Source organism: Ascaphus truei, chromosome 13 (assembly GCF_040206685.1).
Source record: "Ascaphus truei isolate aAscTru1 chromosome 13, aAscTru1.hap1, whole genome shotgun sequence".
Taxonomy (NCBI): domain Eukaryota; kingdom Metazoa; phylum Chordata; class Amphibia; order Anura; family Ascaphidae; genus Ascaphus; species Ascaphus truei.
The window spans coordinates 27,246,581-27,269,852 of record NC_134495.1 but is presented as its reverse complement, the minus strand read 5'-3'; the positions used below and the strand labels follow the sequence as shown (position 1 = coordinate 27,269,852).

General features: G+C 41.7%; 1 protein-coding gene across 1 annotated transcript in view; it reads right to left on the bottom strand.

The window, feature by feature from the left end:
* Window positions 1-22,564, bottom strand: part of LOC142465087 (dehydrogenase/reductase SDR family member 4-like) — a 53,513-nt gene extending 30,949 nt beyond the window's left edge. Inside the window, exons 1-2 of the mRNA XM_075568995.1 lie at window positions 22,368-22,564; window positions 5,798-5,975 (exon numbers count right to left, since the gene is read on the bottom strand). Of these exons, the coding sequence (XP_075425110.1) occupies window positions 5,798-5,975; window positions 22,368-22,495 (306 nt within the window). The 5' untranslated portion in view covers window positions 22,496-22,564. The remainder of the gene's footprint in view (window positions 1-5,797; window positions 5,976-22,367) is intronic.
* Between the last annotated feature and the right edge of the window lie 708 nt (window positions 22,565-23,272).

The following is a 23,272-nucleotide window of genomic DNA, read 5'->3' as shown; positions in this document are numbered from 1 at the left end:
AAGGTCAATGGTAGATGAAGATTATTTTTAAATAACTCATAAAGAGAATAAGTTAAAGATCCAAGAATAAAAAGGCTATAGCTCAACGAAGTTTCTTTAGCAAGTGGACCACAAAAAAGAGAAGCATATAGTAGTTATTGATGGTTTTTTTCATGAATTATTGTATTTATATTGTTTCATGTTATTCAAAAACGAATAAAAAGATTTGTTTTTAAAAGAGAAACTATTTAAAAAACAATAAATACTGACCTTTGCATGCTTTAGAAAATCTTACCTCAACATGTTTAAATTCTACACTGTGCATGTAAACTATAGGAGCTGCACAATTTTTTTTTTTAAATACAACTACTGTATTGAGATATCTGTGTTTTCTTGTTAGGAGATAGTAGTCAGACATCTTCTATTTAGGATGTCATGTATAATACTTTAAAACTTTATTTCATATGACAACTTTATTTAATATAGCACTTTTCTCCCAATGGGACTCAAAACATTTCACAATTATAAAACAGTGCATTGTATACAGCACATAGGATTATTACAGACACAGTCCTTAATCACCTTAGCTATAAAAAAACACTATAGTAATTAAGGGGTTAACCCACCCTCACACACTACATACTCGGGAGGCCTAACCACCCACCCCGGCACAAGAACCCCCACCCTCTACCCATTGATTGCCACAGTGGTACATCATATCCATGTAATATGGGCATGATGTACCACTGTAGCAGTTAATGGCCAACCTACTGTATACAAAAAATCATGTAGCCAAGAAATACACAACTATTAAAGAAATACACAAGCACCTCAACAATAAAAGAGCTACAAAGCCTGAACTACACATCAATACAATTATTCTACCACAAATATAGCAAATTAATAAAAATTATGTTATACTGTACCAAAATACTAGAATACAATTAAATACACACCTAACCAACAAAACTATTCAAGAAATAAAACCAAACCGGTAAACAATTCTAAAATTTAATAAAAACAAGCCATCCAAATACCAAACAATTTAGTGAAAACAATAAACAGAAATAGAAAAAATAACAACCAATTGTAAACAAGCATTTGCCAAAAAATTATTGTCGGTCACTGTATTTATCTGTACCCTAAAGGGTCACACAGATTAATAAAATAGCAGTCAATGGGCAATGAAAAACATATAAATAAATAAATAAATACAATAAAAAAACTAAAAAAGACAATCACATAGTTTTAATATTTATCTTACCTTTAGAAGTCTTCACCCTCTGAATCCCGGCGTATCAGGAAGTTCTCAAGCCGTGACGTCATTCACTGCACTCCGACTCCATCCTCCTTGAAGGTCAGCATCAGGTAAAAAAATTATTCTATCTTTCATCTTCTTTCTCCTTCTTCTATCTTCTGCTGTCATTCTTTTCTTCTTTTCTTTAATCTTCTGTGTTCTTTAGTTGTAATCCAAAGTACCCCATGGTAAATCCAGCAACGGAAGTTACTTTGTCCTCTTCTTGAGCTAAACTGGGACGGAACAGGCCTTATATATGGCCTGTGATGTCACATTTTAGGGTCAGATGGTACAGCTCCAATCCGATTGAATGCTGTATCATGTGCCTTTTTTTTTTGTAAGGATGTGATATTATCTCCAAGGGAGGTACATCACCTCCTTAAAACCACATGGCTGATATCACATTGTATTACAGCCAATGGGATTGAAGACAATCCCATTGGTTCCATTCCATTCCAATATTCCATTAATCTTAAAGGATGTGACATCATCCCTTAAAGTGATGCCAGATCCTATTTAACAAATGGAACATATCACATGGTACAGGAACCAATGAGATGATATTCAATCCCATTTGCTGTAATACCATGTGATTTGAGCCATGTGGTTTTAAGGATGTGACGTACCTCCTGGAAATGACGTTACAACTTTAAAAAAACAAAAAACGGTCACATGATAGAGCGTCCAATCGGATTGGAGCTGTACCATCTGATCCTAAAATGAGAAGTCACAGGCCCTATATAAGGCCTAAGTGAAAGTCCACGGGGGGGGAGCGAAGCACAGCATGTCCAGGAAAAAACCATCCGGGGTTAAGAAAATAAGCAAAAAATATTATTTATTGGGAGTGTACAGCATGGTGGCGCAAGGATATGCATATCCTTGCGCCACCATGCTGCACACCCTCAATAAATAATATTTATAGCTTATTTGCTTAGCCCCAGATTGTTTTTCCTGGACCGGCTGTGCTTCCCTTCCCCCACGTGGACTTTTGCTTGCATCGCATCTCGCTGGACGCACGCCTTTCGGGACAGCATACAAACAGCTTTCTATGTGAGTACAACTTCTACTATAATGTTTATGGAGGATTACATTATGCTCTAAGGTTGCTGCCAGCTGTATAGGGACGTGCCGAATATACTAATGTGCACTTACACCGGTTAGTTCAGGCAGGGTTCCCTTGATAATACTTGCAGCAGGTAACCTATCAATGAGCTCTACAATCAAGATATACTAATGTGTGTGTTTTCATTTATCTGTCCCAGAGTCCGTTCAAGATTTGTTATATATTAATCCAATACCTCACACTCAGATACACTGAATCTGGAGGAAGTTCCTTCCACAGCTTTCACTATATAAGGCCTATTCCATCTCATTTTATCTCAAGAAGATGACGTGGCAACTTCCGTTGGTGTATTTACCATGGGGTACTTTGGATTACAACTAAAGAACATAGAAGATTAAAGAAAATAAGAAAACAATGACAGAAGAAGATAGAAGGAGAACGAAGATGAAAAAGAGAATTTTTTTTACCTGATGCTGATCTTCAAGGAGGATGAAGTCGGATTGCAGTGGATGACGTCATAAGTCGAGAGCTTCCTGATACGCTGGGTTTCGGAGCGTGAAGAATTCCAAAGTTAAGATAAATATTGAATGTATGTAATTGTCTTTTTTTATGTTTTTGATTGTATTTATTTATTTTTATGTTTTTAATTGCCCATTGAGTGCTAATGTATGAATTTGTGCCCCTTTAAGGTACAGATAAATACAGTGACAGGCAATGCATTTTTTGGCAAATGCTTGTTTACAATTGATTGCTATTTTTTCTATTTCTGTTTATTGTTTTCACTAAATTGTTTGGTATTTGGATGGCTTGTGTTTATTACATTTTAGGATTGTTTAGCGGTTTTATTTCTTGAATAGTTTTGCTGGTTAGGTGTGTATTAAATTGTATTCTTGTATTTTGGCATAATATAATTTTTATACATTTGCCGTTTGATGTTAAAATAATTTTATTAATGTGTAGTTGAGGCTTTTTAGTTCTTTCCTTGTTGTGGTGTATATGTGCTTGTGTATTTCTTTAATTATTGTGTATTGTTGTACTTGAAGTTTTTTTTATAGGTTGGTCATTGACTGCTATAGTGGCTTATCATATCCATATTAAATGGGTATGACATACCACTGTGCCAATCAATGGGTAGAGGATGGGGGTTCTTGTGCCGGGGTGGGTGGTTAGGCCTCCCAGGAGTGTAGCGGGTGGGGTGGGTTAACACCTTAATTACTATAGCGGTTATTAACTGCTATGGTGATTAAGTGTTTAGGGGCCATTAGATTGTATTTTTTCTTGTACTCTTGCTGCCAATGGAAGACATGGACCTGGAGTATGGTGATGAGGACGCCCTTCATCATGGCAGGGGTAAGTAGAAGTTTTATTTTCTTTATTTATGCTGGCTGGCTAATGATTGATTTTGAATGGGAAAATTATCTATTATCCAATCAGGATAGTAGTAATTTTGGCCTTTATTGTACTGCATGTGTTTGGGGTTGGGGAGTGGGGGTTGTTGGGAATAGAGGTGAGAAGTAGGGTTGTCATGTTTATTTTTGTTTATTGGGGGTAGAGATATTGGATGAAGGGGGTAGTAGCCCCAAGGGTGGGTATTTAGGGTGGTAGTGGGACTTGTTAACCTGTTCATTACCATTGCGGTTCCCACCACTATGGTAGTGAAGGGGTTAACTCCCCCACAGCCATCACGATAGGCATAACCATCCACTCTGGTCTACTGCCCCCTTCATCCACCCCCTCTGCCCCCAATAGACAGACTATTGCAGTTGAAACCCTTCATTGCCTTAGAGGCTGGCCGCTAAGGTATGAAGCTGTTTTAATAACAATTTTATTACTTGGGTATGTGAGCAGGAGGTCTCTGGAGCCGAACCATGTTGATTTCAGATCCGATGACCCATGCTTCCCGAGATTCTGTCCCCGTTATGGGATGCCTGTATCCCCTATGCATTTTAATGTCTCACGTCACGTGACGGCCCATTTAAATGCATGGGAGATACCAGCACCCCATAACAGGTCCTGTAACTCAGGAATAGGGGGGCCCCGGACCTAAAATCAATGCGGTTATGTTCCTGAGACAACTTGCTCACGTACACTTGTGTTAAAATTGTAATTAAAACCCTGCGATCACTGGCGAGCTATGCGGAGGGAGAGGTGGCTCTCTCTGTGTAGCTCTCTATGCTGGCCCACCCATATCGTTGCAGATCCAGGGGCGAGAGCTTTTGAGAGAGGTGAATATCACATCGCTGCTCCTCATCAGTTTTGGTCATTTAGCTATCATAGGTCTTTACAGTCTTTATGAGTACCGTGATAACTACGAAGTATTTATCAATCATTTGTCATACTTTTCATGGGTCCCAATTGAATAAATAAAAACATAGAATAAACATATCAATCATTTTACATATTTTAGACTTTATTTTATATAGTTCCACAAGTATCAAAGAACCTTTTTATTTTTTTATAGATTATAATTTGAAAAGGGTGTTAGATATATTTAATTAAAAATATCTCACACTTTGAATTTATATACTGTATTACTGCATTACAGTATATCACCTGTTAATGTATCTTTCAAACCAGTCAATAACCCTGATTCTCTTCTGAGTGCCTTTTTTCTGCTTAGTTGGAATTTTCGTTTACATTTAATTTTTGCCTTCTCTTCAGTTAAGAATATTGGAGTAACATCCACAGTAATGCTTCTAAGATAGAGGTCTATTTGATTGGTGAACAAAGTTCATAATTTGAAAAAATATCTGTGAAATTCGTTAAAAATTGATACAGTTGACACTGTATATACAATGTCCCAAACGGTGTCTGTTTTCCATGTCTGAGATCCAGCAGAGTGAGTATCTTCTTAGTATTGTGAAGTTAAAACAACTATGTTGATGTGCCTGTCTACAGTCTGCGTGAGTCTATTGCTTATTAGAGCAGACTCATTAGCCTTCAATGTGAAAGGCATGGATCATGAGTCCGCAACTACAGTATACAAATGAGTCCCAGTGCAATCATAGTCCATGGTTACAGTAGCATCATTAAAGCAAACTTGAATAAAGATGGAAAAAAGTGGACCATAAGGAAAGATTGGCATGCTCCTGCTGGGTTAGATTCACAAGAAAGAAACTGGTGGTGGTGCACTGCCGTAGGAAAAAATATAGACCTGGACTTCCGGTAAGCATAGGTGCAGAATAAAATTAATTGGCACATAGACTCAGCAAAAGAAAATCCTCTTACGCATAAGAGGATTTTTTCTTGCTGACTCTATGTGCCAATAAAAAATTTCCTTCACCTACGCTTAACAGCAGTACAGGTCTGTATATTCTTCTATGGCAGTGCACCGCCACCACCAGTGTCTTTGTCTTCAGTTAAAGAATCTTTGATTATCCCATAATGTCTAATTCACTCATAATAGTCACTCATCTTTCCTTCTATTTTGTCTTTTTTTTCTCCTCCCATTCTCTTACCGTTTCCACTAGTTTCTCTCGGTCCTCTGCTTTCCCCACATGACATTTGGTTCCAGAGACATTAAGTCCCTCCTCCTTCAGCTCCCTCACAGCTCTGTCCACATTCTCCTGTTTTCTGCTGTTCAAAAGCACAGTAGCTCCATCCTGTGCCAGGCGCCTTGCTATAGACAGTCCAATCCTAAACCCATCAACAGGGGACATTCAGAATTACTGTATGTTAAGCCACTTCATGGAAAGTCTCCTAGAGTATGTATAAAATTGATTGGAAGAGAGCAGCTCTTGGGGAACCCTTTCAGATGTATGTAGGCTGAAGAGGGTCTGAATGAATTTGGCTGTGCTATGAAAGTCCTTAATGTAGAAATCGATTTAGGTAATTTTTTAGGAGAATAATTATTATTACCAACTACAGTATGGGGATATTATCATTTAAAATATACACTTTAGTTTCAGATTCATCTATCTGTTTCTCTTATTACTTTCATTGTTCTTTAGACTCCACATGTTTATTTGGGGATAGTTGATGTATAAAACATCAACACATCATGCCTGCTCGTAGACACCAGATTTAGCAAAGAGTGCCCATAGTCATGGGTGCAAAGCACTGCTGCAAAGGCAAACAAGATCTTATCTTGCATTAAACAGGCAATGGATGGAAGGGAAGTAAATATAATTATGCCCCTTCATAAAGCATTATTAAGACCAAATTATGAATATAGATTACAATTTGGGGAACCACTCCTTAGAATAGACATTATGGAACAAGAGAAAGTGCAAAGAAGAGCCACCAAATTAATAAAGAGAATGAATAATCTGATTTATGAGAGGCTAGATAAATTAGATTTGTTTATACTAGAAAAAGTGCGTGTGTGCCGAGCACGCGCATTTTAAGTAAAACTTATTTGTCTTTTGTCACTGTTTTGTCACTGAAATTGTATTTGTGATGGTGATACAGTATTTGTAATTAAAAATCAAAACACAATTTCAGTGCCAAAACACAAAGAAGTTTGACTTAGAATGCGTGTTTTATATATTTGCACTTCTATATCTATAGTAACTGTTAATTTCGTGTGTGTCAGTGTCAGTCAGTGTGTGTGTGTGTGTCTGTGTTTCTGTCTGTCTCTCTCTGTGTTTATGTCACTGTGTGTGTCAGTCAGTGTGTTTGTGTCTGTGTTTCTGTCTGTGTGTGTATGTGTGTCACTGTGTATGTCTGTGTGTGTGTCAGTCAGTGTGTGTGTGTGAGTCAGTGTTTGTTTGAGTGTCAATCAGTGTGTATGTGTGTGTCAGTCAGTGTGTGTGTGTGTGTGTCTGTGTTTCTGTCTTTGTGTATGTGTGTCACTGTGTGTGTGTGTGTGTGTGTGTGTGTGTGTGTGTGTGTGTGTGTGTGTGTGTGTGTGTGTGTGTGTGTGTGTGTGTGTGTGTGTGTGTGTGTGTGTGTGTGTCATTCAGTGTGTATCAGTCAGTGTGTGTGTGTGTGTGTGTGTGTGTGTGTGTGTGTGTGTGTGTGTGTGTGTGTGTGTGTGTGTCAGTCAGTGTGTGTGTGAGTCAGTGTATGTGTTAGTGTCAGTGTGTGTGTGTGTCAGTCAGTGTGTGTGTATGAGTGTCAGTCTGTGTGTATCAGTGTGTGTGTGTGTCAGTGTGTGTGTGTCATTCAGTGTGTATGTGTGTATGTGTAAGACATTGTGTGTGTGTGTGTGTGTGTGTGTGTGTGTGTGTGTGTGTGTGTGTGTGTGTGTGTGTGTGTGTGTGTGTGTGTGTGTGTGTGTGTGTGTGTGTGTGTGTGTGTGTGTGTGTGTGACTGTCAGCCAGTGTGTATGTGTGTGTGTGTGTGTGTGTGAGTCAGTGTCAGTCAGTGTGTGTCTGTGTGTCTGTGTGTGTGTGTGTGTGTGTATGTGTGTTTGTGTCAGTCAATGTATATGTGTGTGTGTGTCAGTCAGTGTGTGTGTGTGTGTGAGTGTGTGTGTCAGTCAGTGTGTGTGCATGTCATTCAGTGTGTCTGTGTATCTCTGTGTCTCAATGTGGGTCAGTCAGTGTGTGTGTATGTGTGTGTCAGTCAGTGTGTGTGTCTCTGTGTATCTATGTGTGTGTGTGTGTTTGTCTGTCAGTGTGTGTGTGTCAGTCAGTTAGCTTATCGCCATAAAAGCCTACTGCGATTCAGTAAGCCCCGATAAGCTGGCGATAATAGCAAACATCGCCATATTTTTTTCCTGAAAAAATAATAATCGTCAGACGCCCGTGATAAGCCACTTTTCGGCACTGATCGCCAGTTTTTCAAACACGCTCAATTCTATAAGTCCCGGTTGGCCGATCGTAGCTGATCGACACTTTAGAATGGCGATTTTCTATCCAAATCGTCCAGCCACAAAAAGTTAGCAAGAAGGTGGGGAGAAGTGACGATGAGCGACGAGGCGGCACTAAGAACATAAAATGCAAGTTTCCTGCATCGGATTAATGCCGGGGGTCTCCGGAGCTGATACACATTGATACCAGCACCGGAAACCCACGGCATGAATCAGATGCATGAAAAATGTATTTACAGAAAACTTAATTAACTTAGCACCTAACCGCTAAGGCAATGAAAGGGTTAACCACCCATGCCAGGCTTATTGTGGGTAGCGGGGGTGGGTGAAGGTGGTATTTGGCCCTTGGTGGGTGTTTAGGTCTTCCGGGAGGGTAGCGGGTGGACTTAACCCCTTCATTATCTTAGTGGTTAATACGGCTAAGTTAATGAAGGGGTTAACCCCTCCCGCTACCCACCTGGTAGGCCTAAACACCCATCCTTGGGGATAATACCCCCTTCGCCCTCCCCCGCTATGCACAATACAAAAAAATACACACACACAACAGGCCCACTACCCACCTCCTAGGCCCCCAATAAACATTACAATATCTAATAAACACAAATACATAACCCACCCCTTGTGCCCCCCATAAAACCATGATTTATTTTTTGAAGCACACAATTAATACCCCAGTCTGGTGGGGGTCCACGGTGGTCCTGAAAGGGGTCCACAGGTCCCACAGTGCACCCTGGGGGGACTACAGGTGTCTGGGGGCCTCTGGGTGGTCCCCGCTAGGCTTCGTGGGTATCCAGGTGGTCCCCACGGGTATCCGTGCGCCCCAACGGGGTTTACGGGTGGTCACTGTGGGTGTTCACTGCGGGTGTCTTGGGTCCCCGGGTCATCCCTACAGGTGTCTGGGGGACTTTGGGTAGTTCCCACAGGGGCCTGGGTGCACTCAGGTGGTTCACACAGTTGTCTGGGGGTCCCTGATGCCTCCACTGCTGTGAGGCCTTGGCGGTACGTGAGCTTCCTGCTTCCACGGGAGTCAGAGGGCAAATGTTTCTAAAGTTAAGTAAAATATTGAATGTATGTAAATGTATTTTTTTATTACAGGTTTTTCAATTAGATTTTTTTGGGTAATTTTTTCATTGCACATTGACTGATAATGTATTAATCTGTACCCCTTTAGGGTACAGATCAATACATAATTAGGTCAATAATTATTTTTTAATTGCTTGCTTTGTATTGTGTGTGATTTTTTCTGTATGTTTATTATGTGGATATAATTGTCATTTTGCTGCATTAATGTTAATTTTTTAAGCGATTGATTTTCTTTTTTTATTAATGATGTCTTGTGTTGGGTAATGCTTTTAATGGTTGTTTAACTGAGGTTTTTTATTAATTAATTGCTTTTTTGGTTAATAGTTTAATTAATTTATTGTTGTTTAGATGAGTTGCTTTATTAATTCATTGCTTTGTTGATTATTGGTTGAATCAATTCCATGTTGTGCTGGTTAGTGCTTGTATTAATTGAATTTGTTGGCTACTGTTTTTATGTATTGAATTGAAGTCTTTAGGTGTTTTGGAATGTTTTACTATTGTGTCTTTTTGGCATTAATGTGTTTTTATTATGTGCACATTGAGTGTTATAGTAGCTTATCATGCCCATATTATTATATGGGTATGATGTATTACTATAACAAATAATGGGTACAGGGTGGGTATAGAGGGTCCGGGGTGGGTGGTTAGGCCTCCCGGGTGGGTAGCGGGGCAAGGTGGTTTAACCCCTTAATTACTGTAGCGTTTAATAACCGCTAAGGTGATTAAGTGGTTAGGGGCCATTAGAATGTATTTATTATGTATTTTTCTGGCAATGGAGGACATGGACCTGCAGTAAGCTGACGAGGATGCCCTTCATATTACCAGGGGTAAGTAGAATGGTTTTATTTTATTTTATTTATGCTGCATGGCTGATGTTGTGATTAATAATGGGCAAATAATCTATTGTCCATATCTGGATAATAGTTATTTTGCCCATTACTGAGTTGTAATGTGTAATGTGTTTGAGGTGGGGGGGGAATGTATTGATTTAAATGTAGGCCATGCTTTATTTTTTTTAATACAGGATTGGTACCTCAGGCCTGCGGTGGCCCACAGGGACCACCTGGGTACCACTTGAGAACCCACTGGGGATATCTGCGGGAAAGAACTGGGGGCCCCACAGCTGTTGGAGTGGCGCAGACCCACATGGACCACCCGAGGCCCCAAGACCTCTGTGGGAACCACCCAAGGACTCCAGACACCTGTGGGACCACCCGTGGACCCCATTGGAGCCTGAGGGGACCCATGGGTACCACCTGGAAGCCCGTGGCACCTATCAGGGACTACCCGAGGGCCCCCTAGACACTCGTGAGAACCACCGGATGACTCCCAGACACCTGTGAGGATGGCCTGGGGAACCCCAGACACCTGTGAACCTCGTTGGTCCAATGGACAACTGCGGGGACAACTGGAGGCTCACAGAGCCTAGCGAGTACCACTTGGAGGCCCCCAGACACCCGGGTGCACTGTGGGACCTATGGACACCCGTCGGGACCACCGGGGATCCCAGCAGGACTGGGGTATTAATTGTGTGTGAAAAAAATAAATCATGTTCTTGGGGGGGGGGGGGGGAGGGGGGCACATGGGGTGGGTTGTGTATTGGTGCTTAATAAATATTTTTAAATATAAATGTTATTAATTGTGTATTGTAGCAGGGGGTCTCTTGAGTAGCACCATCTTGGTTTCAGGTCCGGGGACCCCCTACTTCCCGAGATACAGGCCCTGTTATGGGGTGCCGGTATCACCTATGCATGTAAATGTCCCGATCAGGTGGCGCGGGAATCCAAAGCATAGGAGATACTGGTACCCAAGAACAGGGCCTGTATCTCGGGAAGCAGGGTATCCCTGAACCTGAAACCAACGCGGTTCTTCTCCGGAGCCATCCTGTTCATCTACACTAGTCATAACAGTTAAAAAAAAAGTTTAAATTCTGCCAATTTTTTTCACACAGAGAGGCGAATCTCTCTCTGCAGCAGATACAACTTGACGGGTGAGCCCTTATCGGAGGGCAGGACCTATAGCCGCCATCAACTCGCCATGTTTGGAAATGTTGCTCTCAGTGATATTCGGACCTTTCTGCATACCGTGATAGCAACGTTGCCAAAAATGGCGAATTAATAATCCTGGCGATTTTTTTTTTCTGCCTTTACTGCATGAGGCCCACAGGTTCATCCCTTAAGGTTGAAGGAAAGGAGATATCACCAGCAACCAAGGAAAGGGATATTTACAGTAAGCGTAGTTAAAATGTGAAATAAATTACCCATAGAGACTGTGATGGCAGCTACAATAGATAGTGTAGTGCCGACGATTCTTCTAAAACAAATCTGGGGCAATCTCCAAAAAGACCCAGGTACATTCTGGGTACATGCTGGGTATATGCTGGGTACATGCTGCAACATTTCACACATTTCTGCAGACAGACTAATCACCATCGGATTAACAGCGGGGGTCTCTGGCAGTCCATTTCAAACTGAATGCGACTGCCAGAAACCCCTCCATTGTGAGAGTAGATGGAATCAATCCCTCTCTCTGCGCACCTTTAACAGGTGATCGCATGGATTTTTTATTTTTGAAGCAGGTGATCTCCGGAGCTGAACCACATTGATTTGAGCCCCGGGCAACCCTTCTTCCCAAGTTACTATTATTCACAGACAAAATTGAACTGCATACAAAACTGCGACGAAATGGAAAACAAATAACATAAAAAACAATAAAAAAGAAACACGACCGGGGGCGTGGTTTGGAGTCAGACCAAGATGGCCGCATTATACTGAAGCTCCTCACGTTTTATTTTGCAATCCACAGCAATCCTAACTTATCACCAGCCGAATAAACTAAATTCCTAAGAATTTGGACAGCTTACAACATAGGGATCATTTTGAGTCTAAAAATTAAATATATGGACATTATTAAGATAAATAAAAGAAAAGAAAAAAAACAGTGGCTCCAGGGGCCTATTGAGCACCGCCATAGGAGAAGCGCAGCCTGTCCTGCCTGACGCTAACTGACACCAATGTGAGTGGGAGAGTGAGGCGACTGAGGAGAAGGGGCTGCAGAAAATCATATTTAGCCCTGCAACACGCTGCGGCTCTGAGTCATGTGCCACACAAAGTCAGAGCACTCTCCAGAGATAGCCCTAGAGAGACCCATCCTTCATCCCCTGCTGACTGGCGAGCATTGCGAGGGGTCGCGTCAGCCATCTACCCCTTAGAAAATTGCTGTCTGTGCGCACCCGGGAGGTCTGTACCGCTGGTCCCGGCGCTGTTCCACGGCCCCCCTACCCATTGACTCCGTATGGTGGCGGCTCCGCAAGGTGCAGGATGGCTAACAAGATGGCCGCCATCGTGTAGAGAGAGGAAAAGACAGGAACTGGCATTCGACCTGCCAGTACCCCCGCTGGGAAACGCGATCCTGCCTCCCCACAGGTGGTGGGCAACAGAGGGCTCCTGTGATCAATACATCAGCTCATTTTCGGGGCACTAAACTCGGAGCTCCGGTCTCAGAGCAGCCTAAAATGTCGGCCGGCCGAAACTGACTCCGCGATCAAAAGTACCTCCTCCTGGCCGGCGGCCGTTCGGGGTGAGCCGCGTCCCTCCGCCTTCCTGTGCCTCCGAGGTGAAGACAGAGCTGATGCAGGGAGTGGGGCCACCTGGCTCCATGCGTTCCAGTCTGCGTGTCGGCCAAATCCAAGATGGCTGATTTAAAGACCAACAGGTCTGATTTAAAGGCACAGACCCCCACAGAACAATAAATAAATAAACAGAAAATTTAAAAAAAAGCAGCCTAACCAAGCCAAGGGACTGTTGATTGACTGGGGCTACCCAACAACATCACGAAAAGTGACAGATAAAGAAACCAAAGATAATAACTAAATCTCATCTGCACTGCTACAGCTGGCGGGGCCCGTCCCTGGGCACCCTACGCAAGAGAGAACTACCAAAATAAGAGTAACTAACACTAATATGTTTCTCGGAGGTGCGCACATGGTGCAGTCCACAAATTTCCGCCTGAAGCAGGCTCCATGAGGCGGTGGGCATACCAAAGCATCTAACAAAACAATAGAAGTAGGAAACGCATAGATTGGAGGCGTTGGATCTAGTACGCTCTAAAATGGCTCCGAAAAAAACAACTCCGCAAGACTTCTTCAAGACAAAAAAGAAAAGTAAAGCGGGCAGGTCAGAAAGCAGAGCGACATCTCCCACTCAGTCAGACACTGAACCTGAACCTGAGGTATGTGACCAAACATCAACCAAAAAATACATTGAGAACTTATATGCAAGCCTAAAAAGCTTACTCCACCTGTAGCTCCAAAGCGCTCTCAAAGACCTCAGAACAGAGGTCAGCTCCATAGGAGAACGCAGAGATACGCTGGAACATAAAGTGGATGAAAACATTAACAATCAGTCTACTATGGATACGGAAATCCTGGTCCTAAGTTCCAGAATGGCTGCCGTGGAGGAAAAACAGGAGGATCAAGAAAACAGGGCAAGAAAAAACAACCTCAGGTTCAAAAACATTCCAGAGATGGTCACAGATCTAGAGAGAGCAACAACTGAATGGCTACAGACCCTTCTCCCGGAAATGCCCCCAGCAATACTGATCCTTGACAGGGTGCATAGAGTGCTCAGACCGAGACCACAAGCCAGAGATAGAGCAAGAGATGTAGTGGTGAGGATGCACTACTTTAAAACTAAAGAAGCGATTCTTAACCTGGCACGGGAAAAAGGAGGGCTGAAATGGGGAGATGTGACGATAGACGTGTACAACGACCTAGCCCCATCAACGCTGATGAAGAGGATGGCCCTGAGACATATCACAAAAGTCCTGAGAGACAACGAAATTCGATACAAGTGGGGGTTCCCATTCCGCCTTATCGCCACCAGGAATGGAATGTAAGCCTACATGAGGGATGAGGAGGAGGGAGTGGACTTCCTAGAAAGATTGGGATTGCAACCACCAGACTCCATGACCAGCGAAGAACACAGACCGCCTCCCGTCAGACCCGTATGGAAAGAAGTGGGCAGAGGAGCCACTCCACATAGAAGAAATCCAAAGGAACCCCAGAAATCTTATAATGTAGTTTTTAAAAATGCGCATTTACAATATCAAAATCAAAAACAAGCATTTAGCACTATAACAAGTGACTCAGGAGTGTCAGGATATGGCCACCGCTCACTGCTCACCGCACCGCAGCTGCTTGTCCGCTCCACACTGTGGTAATGTAGGAATCACCTCCAGGGACAACCGTGCTCACCGCTTTGCATCCACTCTGTGCCGTTGGAAGGCAGGCTCGATCACCGCGCTGCTGTTGTTTGTCCCCTAGATGCCGGGTGGATCACCTCCAGTGTATTTTTTGTGGCGATACGTCACGATGTGCAGGGATACCCTCCAGGCCGCCACGCAAGGGAAACCAGAAAATGAATCCACTAGAGAAGAAGACCTCATACCCAGGTAAATACAAATGACACTAACACTAATATCGCATAAACCAAGGGACTGAATAATGTGGTAAAAAGGAAGCTAGCCATGACAGAATATAAAAGACTATCAGGGTACATAATATTCCTACAAGAAACGCACTTCACTGCTGGCTCCACCCCTACGTATTGGGACAAATTCTACCCCCAGATATACTGTACACAGCTTCGGCAAAGGACGGAAAGAAAAGAGGGTGGCCATACTCATAGCAAGGAACTCTCCATTTAAGGTAGACAGGGTAAGAAGGGACCCAGAAGGACGATACCTAATAATCACGGGGAGCATAGAAGATACACAAATAACCCTAGTTAATGTGTACGCATCGAATGAAAATAAGAGAATATTTTTTACAAAATTGTTTCGACTGCTGGGCACAACCTCCCGGGGCCGCTTAGTCTTGGCGGGAGATTTTAATATAGCCTTAAATGAAAGACAAGACAGATCTAAACCTGCCCTAGCTAAGACAATGGCTGTCCAAAAAGGGGAGAGAAAAACGCTAAGGGAGGGACTTAAAGAGTTTGATTTAAGGGATGCATGGAAGGAGATGAATCCGCAGAAAAGGGACTTCTCTTTCTATTCAGCTCCCCACAAAGTATACACAAGGATAGACTACATATTTGTAGATTCCTTACTGATCCCAAAAATTACAAAGGCCACAATACACCCTATTACCTGGTCAGATCATGTCCCAGTTGAAGTGCACATTGAAGACATACATAAGAAACCAAGTAAGGGGACATGGAGATTAAACGAGTCTCTAATAAAGATGCCAGAAGTCATAGCTGAGATCAGTAACGAGGCCACCAACTACTTCCAAATAAACAAAGGTAGCGTGAACTCACCCTATATCCTATGGGAGGCCCATAAGGCTGTGTGAGAGGAAAACTCATCAGTGTCGCATCGCATAGAATGCGGGAGAGACAGAAACAAACAGCAAGCCTGCAAGAAAATATAAAGACCCTAGAAGAGGCACATAAAGTAAATCACAGTATAGCCATGGAGACTGAATTGCAGGACCTCAGAGGGAAATTAAATTTACTACTGACTGATAAAGCTGAAAAGGCCATAGCATGGACGAAACAAAAATTCTACGAGAAGGCAATAAGGCTGACAAAATGCTGGCCACAAGATTGAGGAAGGATAGAATGCAATCTAGAATACATAGCATTAGAAGAAAAGATGGGGTGTGTACAACAAACCCACAGACAATAGCTAATGAATTCACCACATATTACAAAGAGCTATACAATGGAAATAAAGTAGATAAAGAGAACACCACCAAGGAAAAACAGAGAGCATTTCTCAGAAAAATGAATTTGCCTAAACTCACAGCACAGGATATAACAACACTATCCCAGCCAATAACATCGACAGAGGTATTAGAAACAATAAAGAGGTAGAAGAACTCCAAGGCCCCGAGACCATATGGCCTATCCAATATTTACTATAAAAAATTAGCCCACATATTAGTTCCCCAATTACTAAAGATATTTAATAAAGCTCTTGAGGGAGAGCAGTTTCCTCAAACGATGCTGGAATCAAAAATAATATTAATACATAAAGAGGGAAAAGACCCCACCCAATGCAAAAGCTACAGACCGATATCCCTGATCAATAACGATCTCAAAATATTTTCCAAAATATTAGCCACAAGATTTAATAAGTATCTTCCGCAACTGATAGACGCAGATCAGGCAGGATTCATACGAGGTTGTCAGGCCGTGGATAATACACGAAGAACAATTGACTTAATCCAGATAGCCAAACACACTAAAACGCCTTCGATGCTACTATCTTTAGGCGCCAGAAAGGCTTTTGATCGCATTGATTGGGGATATATCTTTGAGACACTTCGAGCATTTGGAGTAAAAGGCAAATTTAAGAATGCTGTTACATCACTATATGGAGAACCCACAGCTAAAGTATCTTATATTAATATGCAGACCGAGAAAATCCACATAAGAAATGGAACAAGACAAGGCTGCCCCCTGTCACCCCTATTGATCGCATTGGCGATTGAACCGTTAGCAGCCCAAATCAGGGCGAACGCAGATATCGGGGGGATTAAGGTTAAACAAAAAGAATACAAGCTGACATTGTTCACCGATGACATATTGTTAACCATTTCAAAACCCTTCACCTCACTCCCAAACCTATTTAGTAACCTGTCAGAGTTCCAGAAATTATCAGGGTTTAAAATAAATAATGAAAAATCCAAAGCCCTAAATATAAACCTCCCTCAGGAACAACTAAAGCTAATAAAAATAAATTTTGATTTTGCGTGGAAGTCACAGGCCATAAAGTACTTGGGAATATGGTTGACTAACACACCCGACACTATATATGAGACCAACAACCCAGCACTAATAAAAACACTGAAAAAAGAATTAGAAGAATGGTCCAGGTATCATATATCATGGATGGGTAGAGTAAATGCTATCAAAATTAACTTATTGCCAAGAATATTGTACCTATTCCACACACTTCCAGTACAGGTCAGAGCCAGGGACATGCATGAACTGCAGAAAGCAATCACAAAATTCATATGGAATAACAAAAAAGCGAGAATAAAGCTGCCCACACTATATAGACCCAAACAGTCAGGAGGGCTAGCTTTGCCACACTTGTGGCAATATTATCAAGTGGCGCATGTAAGCCAACTAGTTCACTGGCATGCACATACACAGAGGAAAAAGTGGGTGGAAATTGAGTCCAATGTGATATCTGGGTCATCTATAGACATGATACTGTGGTTAACAAAGAAAGAAAGACCAGCTCTGATGGTGCCCCTGGAATCTATCACACACTCGCTAACCATGTGGGATTCATTGAAACTTAAACATGGGCTATCCAACTAAATATCTCAGATGACACCACTATTTGACAATATTAGCTTTATCCCGGGCAAGGAACCAACAGCGTTTAAAGACTGGAGCAAGGCAGATATCACAAGGGTAAAAGATCTATGGGCAAACAACGATATTAAGAGGTTTGAGACAGTAAAGAGAGAATATGGCTTCCCTGATTCGGCCTTTTTAGGTATCTTCAATTGAGGGATCACATACAGAGCACAGGTCCGTATAGCGACTTCACAGCATTTGAGGATTTGTGCCTCATGGGGGAGGACAAAAAGGGTCTAATCTCTAAAGTATACAGCATACTTGCAGAGGGTAAAAAGGAATTGGAGATAAAGCCCAAATTGATGACGAAGTGGGAGGAGGAGCTGGGAGAACTAGATCAAGAGCAGTGGGATAACATATATTAAGGAATAGCAAAGAGCTCCACATGTGTATTAATAAAAGAAAATGCATATAAAATGATCCCCCAATGGTACTACACCCTACTACGATTGTCCAAATTTTTCAGAAACTTGTCACCACTGTGTACACAGGGGTGTGGCTAGCAGGGATCGTTTTTACATATGTGGACGTGCCCGAAGGTTACAAAATTCTGGAGGGCCACACATGATATGGCACAGACAATTCTTGGGTATACCTTCCCCCTAGACCCCTGGAAGGTGCTGCTATGCAAACCAATCGAAAATATGGAAAAAAGTGACGATAAACTACTGTCACACATATACTGTATACAGCGGCCAGATCCGAAATAGCCAAAGCCAGGAAACAGGAACAGCAGCCGGCCATACACGCTGTAAAAGCGAGATGATGGAGGCTTTGTCTTATGGAAAAACTGACGGGGATACAAAACTACATGGTACAGAAATACTTAGAAGTTTGGGAACCGTGGATAACTTATATAGGACACAGATATATTACTAAGGGAACTCTCCAAATCTGAAAAACACATACTAGAAGTCCCCTAAAACACATGAAGTAAGGGTGGGAGGAAGAGGGGGGGGGGGAAAGGGAGAGAAGGAAAAAAAACACATATCCCCTGAGGAAACCCTGGTGTGATTTCCTCTGTATCGGTCTAAAATGAGGAGGAGGGTCTGGAGGGTATTCGGCACTCAATAGTCCACAAAGGTACGTGTGCCTATCTACTGTTTTGTTGGTATTACGGTTATGGTACACCGACAGGTGGAAACCTGCTGATAAAGTAATGACTTTTTTTTCTTTTTTTTTTTGTCTTTTCCTTTTCCCCCTCCCAGTCTTTTTCAGTTAATTTATTGTACTAGTTAATTTGTATGCTGTCCCAACAGTGATGTCATTATTGTCTCCCCACTAAACGATGTTATATAACAGGATACAATGCTATGTAGCTCAAAAGTAACATCCTCCCCTTTTTATGTTCTGTACCCCACTCCCCATTGGTCTTACCAAAAAAAGAAAATAAAGAACAAGTTTACAAAAAAAAAGAAAGAAACACGACCACAAAACACAATAAAAAACAATAAAAATAAAATATAAAAATCTGCAAACAATAACAAAAAATAAAAAAGTCCATTATCCATTATGTGCCTATACCACTAGCTATGTGAGTGCTATGATTTTAAGTGTTGGTCTAATTAAACCTTTATACCTGATTTACACTATGGATCTTGCTCTCTCTTCTTTTGTATATAGGCATGTCATCATCTTTGGTCCATGTCGATCCACTTTTGGATGAAGGCTTCCCCAATGATCTTCCAGTTCTGCGGTTGTTAACCTCTTTTCTCCAGATTTTCGGATTTCATCCTCCCATGTTACATTTCTTCTTGGTCTTTTGAATCTTGTGGAATCCAGCTCATTGCAGTCCTTAACCAACAAGGGTAATTTATTGTTGTTTACTGCCCACAGAGGATTAGGAGGATATGGAGGATGGTGATGAGGATGAGGATGGCCTTCATCCTGTCAAAAGTAAGTGCTACCTTACTTTATGCTGACTGGATAATGTTTTATTTTTAATGGACAAATTAGCTTTTATCCAGATCTGGAAAATAGGGATTTTGGCCATTACTGAACTGTATGTTAGGGGTGGGGGCTGTTGGGTGTGGAGGGAGGGGGATAGTAAGGTGCTCATTCATTGCTATTGGGGTTATCTTTACTCCCATTTAGGACATAGGTAACCAGACTGGCAATCAATGGGTGTATTGTCTAGCATTGGTGTTTGTATTATGTTTTACATTTTTGGGGGGTAAAGGAGGTGGGTGATGGTGGTATTTGGCCTGTGGTGGGTGTTTATGTCTGCCGGGTGGGTAGAAGGAGGGGTTAACTGCTTCATTACCATAGCGGTGCCAAATTCCACCTTCACACACCTCCTCTTCCCCCAAAAAACTGGGCACTGGAATTTAAACCCTTCATTACCTTAGTGGTTAGCCACTAAGGTAATGAAGCTGGGTTTAAATGTATTTTTGTTACATGGATGGAAACAGCGAGTCTCCCGAGTTTGTATTAATATGTGTCAGCTCGGGAGACTCCCGGCTTCGATCCGATGCAGTAAAAATTAATTTTTTCTTCTACGTCACATTGTGGATCACATCTCACCACCCTTCAGGTGGCGAGATGAGACCCTGCAAATTGCTTGCAAGTTGAAGCCATGATGTGACATTCAGAGCTACTAAATAGCTCAATGTTTCCAAAAATGAGGGCTTGAAAATTTTTGGAGCTCCCACACGTTTTGTCTGTGCGGGACCACTACCGATCGGGGAGAAGCACTTTTTGAGTGAGTTTGGCAAGTTATCAAAGCTTTCTGAATAGCTACACTTGCAAACTCATTCGAAAAGCGCTCAAAATGCTTGATGAGTTACTTATCAAAGCTGGAAAAGGAGGAAAGTAATCCCTATAATGCTTGCACTCAACCTCTTAAACAGAGCTTTATTTTTTCCAAAAAGAGGTGAAACTTAACCTCCACTGATGTGTATTTTATTTTAATTTGAACAGTTTTATCTTAAAACCTATATTCAGATAAGTGTATCAAATTAGTCCTATATATAAATAAGACCAATTTGAAAATAATGCCTTCAGTAATTTACAAGGTATATTTTGGTTCTCACATGCATAAAAGTGAGATAAAAGTGTGCTAAAGTTAAAATAATTGTTTAGTGTCGGTCGTGAGTCCCCAAACTTAAATAAATAAAGTGCACTATTAAGGTACAAACATATACAGTATATCATTGTGTACATTTAGTGATAAATTGTGATAAATATTGTTAATAAAGTGATTACAACCTTGCGTCCTTATGATTGCAATGTGTGTGGTTAATCTTTTCTTAGTTTTGCTTCCTAATAAAATATATATGAAGCGAAAAGGTATATTCCCTTGTTTGAACTTAGTATCTATACCAGAAAACAGTACTTTAATTAGTACAGGGTGTATTCATTTAGACAGCTTCTAATGGTCTGCTATACGTACACATGATAGTTGCATGTGCCCATAGGACACTTAAACAGAATGTTTTCTTTAATCACATGCTTTTTGTTCTCCTCAGATTACACTGCTCTACGTTTTAATGCACACAAAATATCTTTGTATGTTGCAGGTTCTTAGCATCAGTGGTATTTTGTTTTCCTTAGTCACGCTTGTGACTTGGTTCCCAGTTGTTGCCAATTTAGTATACATATATTTTGTGCTGCATGTATTAGACGTGAGCACATAGAGGAGCTGTTGGTTATGTGGGTAATTGGAACTCACAGGGTGCTACATAAAGCAGAAACCTAACTGCTAGTGGATTCCTTCACGGTCCACATCTTAGTTACACTTGTTATATAGATACATATAATTGTTTCTTAGGCAAATTAGACTTGCAACCTTTGTTGCAGTTTCACTTAGAGAGGAGATGACTATGACGTCATCATCACCCGACGCGCGTTTCGTTCACTACCGGAACTTCATCGGGTGGTGGGCATGACTCACTAGGTTTCCCGGTTTTATGTCATTGGGTTTCCATGGTAACCCTAATTGGAGAGGACGCAACAGGGGAAGTGTATCGAAGTGATCAAAAGGTAAGGATCTTTTCTCCGTTGTGCTACACTGACACCTTGTGGACAAATAATAAAAATGAAATGAACTGTCTCATGGTTAAAAGAAAGAGATGAGTTACAGCTGGTTACACATTTATTTCTTCATTATTCCAAATGGATATGTGAAAAAGTGACTGTTGCCTAAGTTGTCAAATGGTATACTCACATTACTGCATCTATTGTGATTATAAACTTGTTGTTAGGAAAACATTTGTTGCCAGATCTTGACAGAGAGGGTATGGGGGGAGGGAGGTGGATTATTTGGGACATTTAGGGTAATGAAAATATCCCCTGGTTCTATCCTATTTTGAATAATACACTGGGGCATGTATGGAGGACTGCATATGTTCCGTCCTGTTCATTATAGGGATGCAGTATATATGTAGTCCTCATTAAGACCTTGTGGGGCCATGGTGCCCAAAGTGTATATCCATTTAGCTTCCGATTTAAGGAGAACCTTATCCAAATCTCCTTTCCTAATCCCCAAAGTGATATGATTGATTCCCTGAAAAGATAAACAGGTTAAACTACCTCCATGCATGTTGTTAACATGTCTGGCTATTGGAGTGTCATTGTGGTTTCTAATAGTGCTTACATGTTCTAAAATTCTCCTTCTAAATTCTCTAGATGTTTTGCCTACATATTTAACCCCACAGGTACATGTTGCTAAATAGACAATCCCTACTGTTTTACAGTTTATGAATTTCTGAAAACTGAACTTTTTTTTAATTGTTCCAGTGAGTAATAATTGTAAGATTATTTTATACAGTATACTGTATAGTTAATTAAGAAGAAACTAAGCCTCTAACTTACCCATGAGTTGACCCTATCACCAAAGCCACTTGTTGATCCAGGACCTTCTTACTTTCAATGCTGAACATTCGAAAAATACGATAGTTACATGGCCAAAGCAGCGGCATAATGTTCTTGCAAAACATCATGACTTTGCAGAAAGAGAAAATTAAGAGTAACGAAGGCAAGAAGAGCTTGGAACACTGTATCAGACAGTGTGTGTTTCCTAACCAATATCATCTGGGTGCGTCATGTAAATTTGCATTTGCAAATGTCTTAATTGTGCAGGAGTTTCAGTCACAAGCTTAACTCCTGATATAAAAAGCAACATACATCTGACGGTTTAGCTTTAACCCATTCACAAAGTAACAATGTGCTCCACTCACATATTCATAATTTTAAAGAGTTTTGTAATTGGTTTGTTTTTTGAGAAAAGGGCCAATAGGCTCAAGAATTGTACACATTGTCACTCACCCACAGAATGATGTATCAACGTATACCCAGCAGATGATAATGCTAAAACCCACGTATCATGTTTCTCTTTATGGTCATTCAGGCATTTTTCTCTCCAGGAAAAAAAGCTTCTAATGAAACAGCACTAATACTATAAGTTGTCGGACAGCTTATGAGAACTAGGTAAAATTTGTCCTAGTTGGATGGCTGCATCCCCCCCTCCTGGCTCCAGTCCCCGCGGCGGCTGCCCCCGGTACCCGTGGCGGCTGCCCATGGTGGGTGGTGGGCTCAGGGGGAGCGAGGTCTGGCGGGCGGGTTCTCCCTCTGCCCTGTCCCCAGTCCCTGTGGCGGTTGCCCGGGGTGGGTATGTGTGCGGGGGGATCGGTGGGTCAACAGGAGCTTCTCTGACATGTCGGTACGTTGCTGGAGAGTGCGTCTGGAGCTTTCCGCCCCTCCATCTTTCGGAGAGGTGC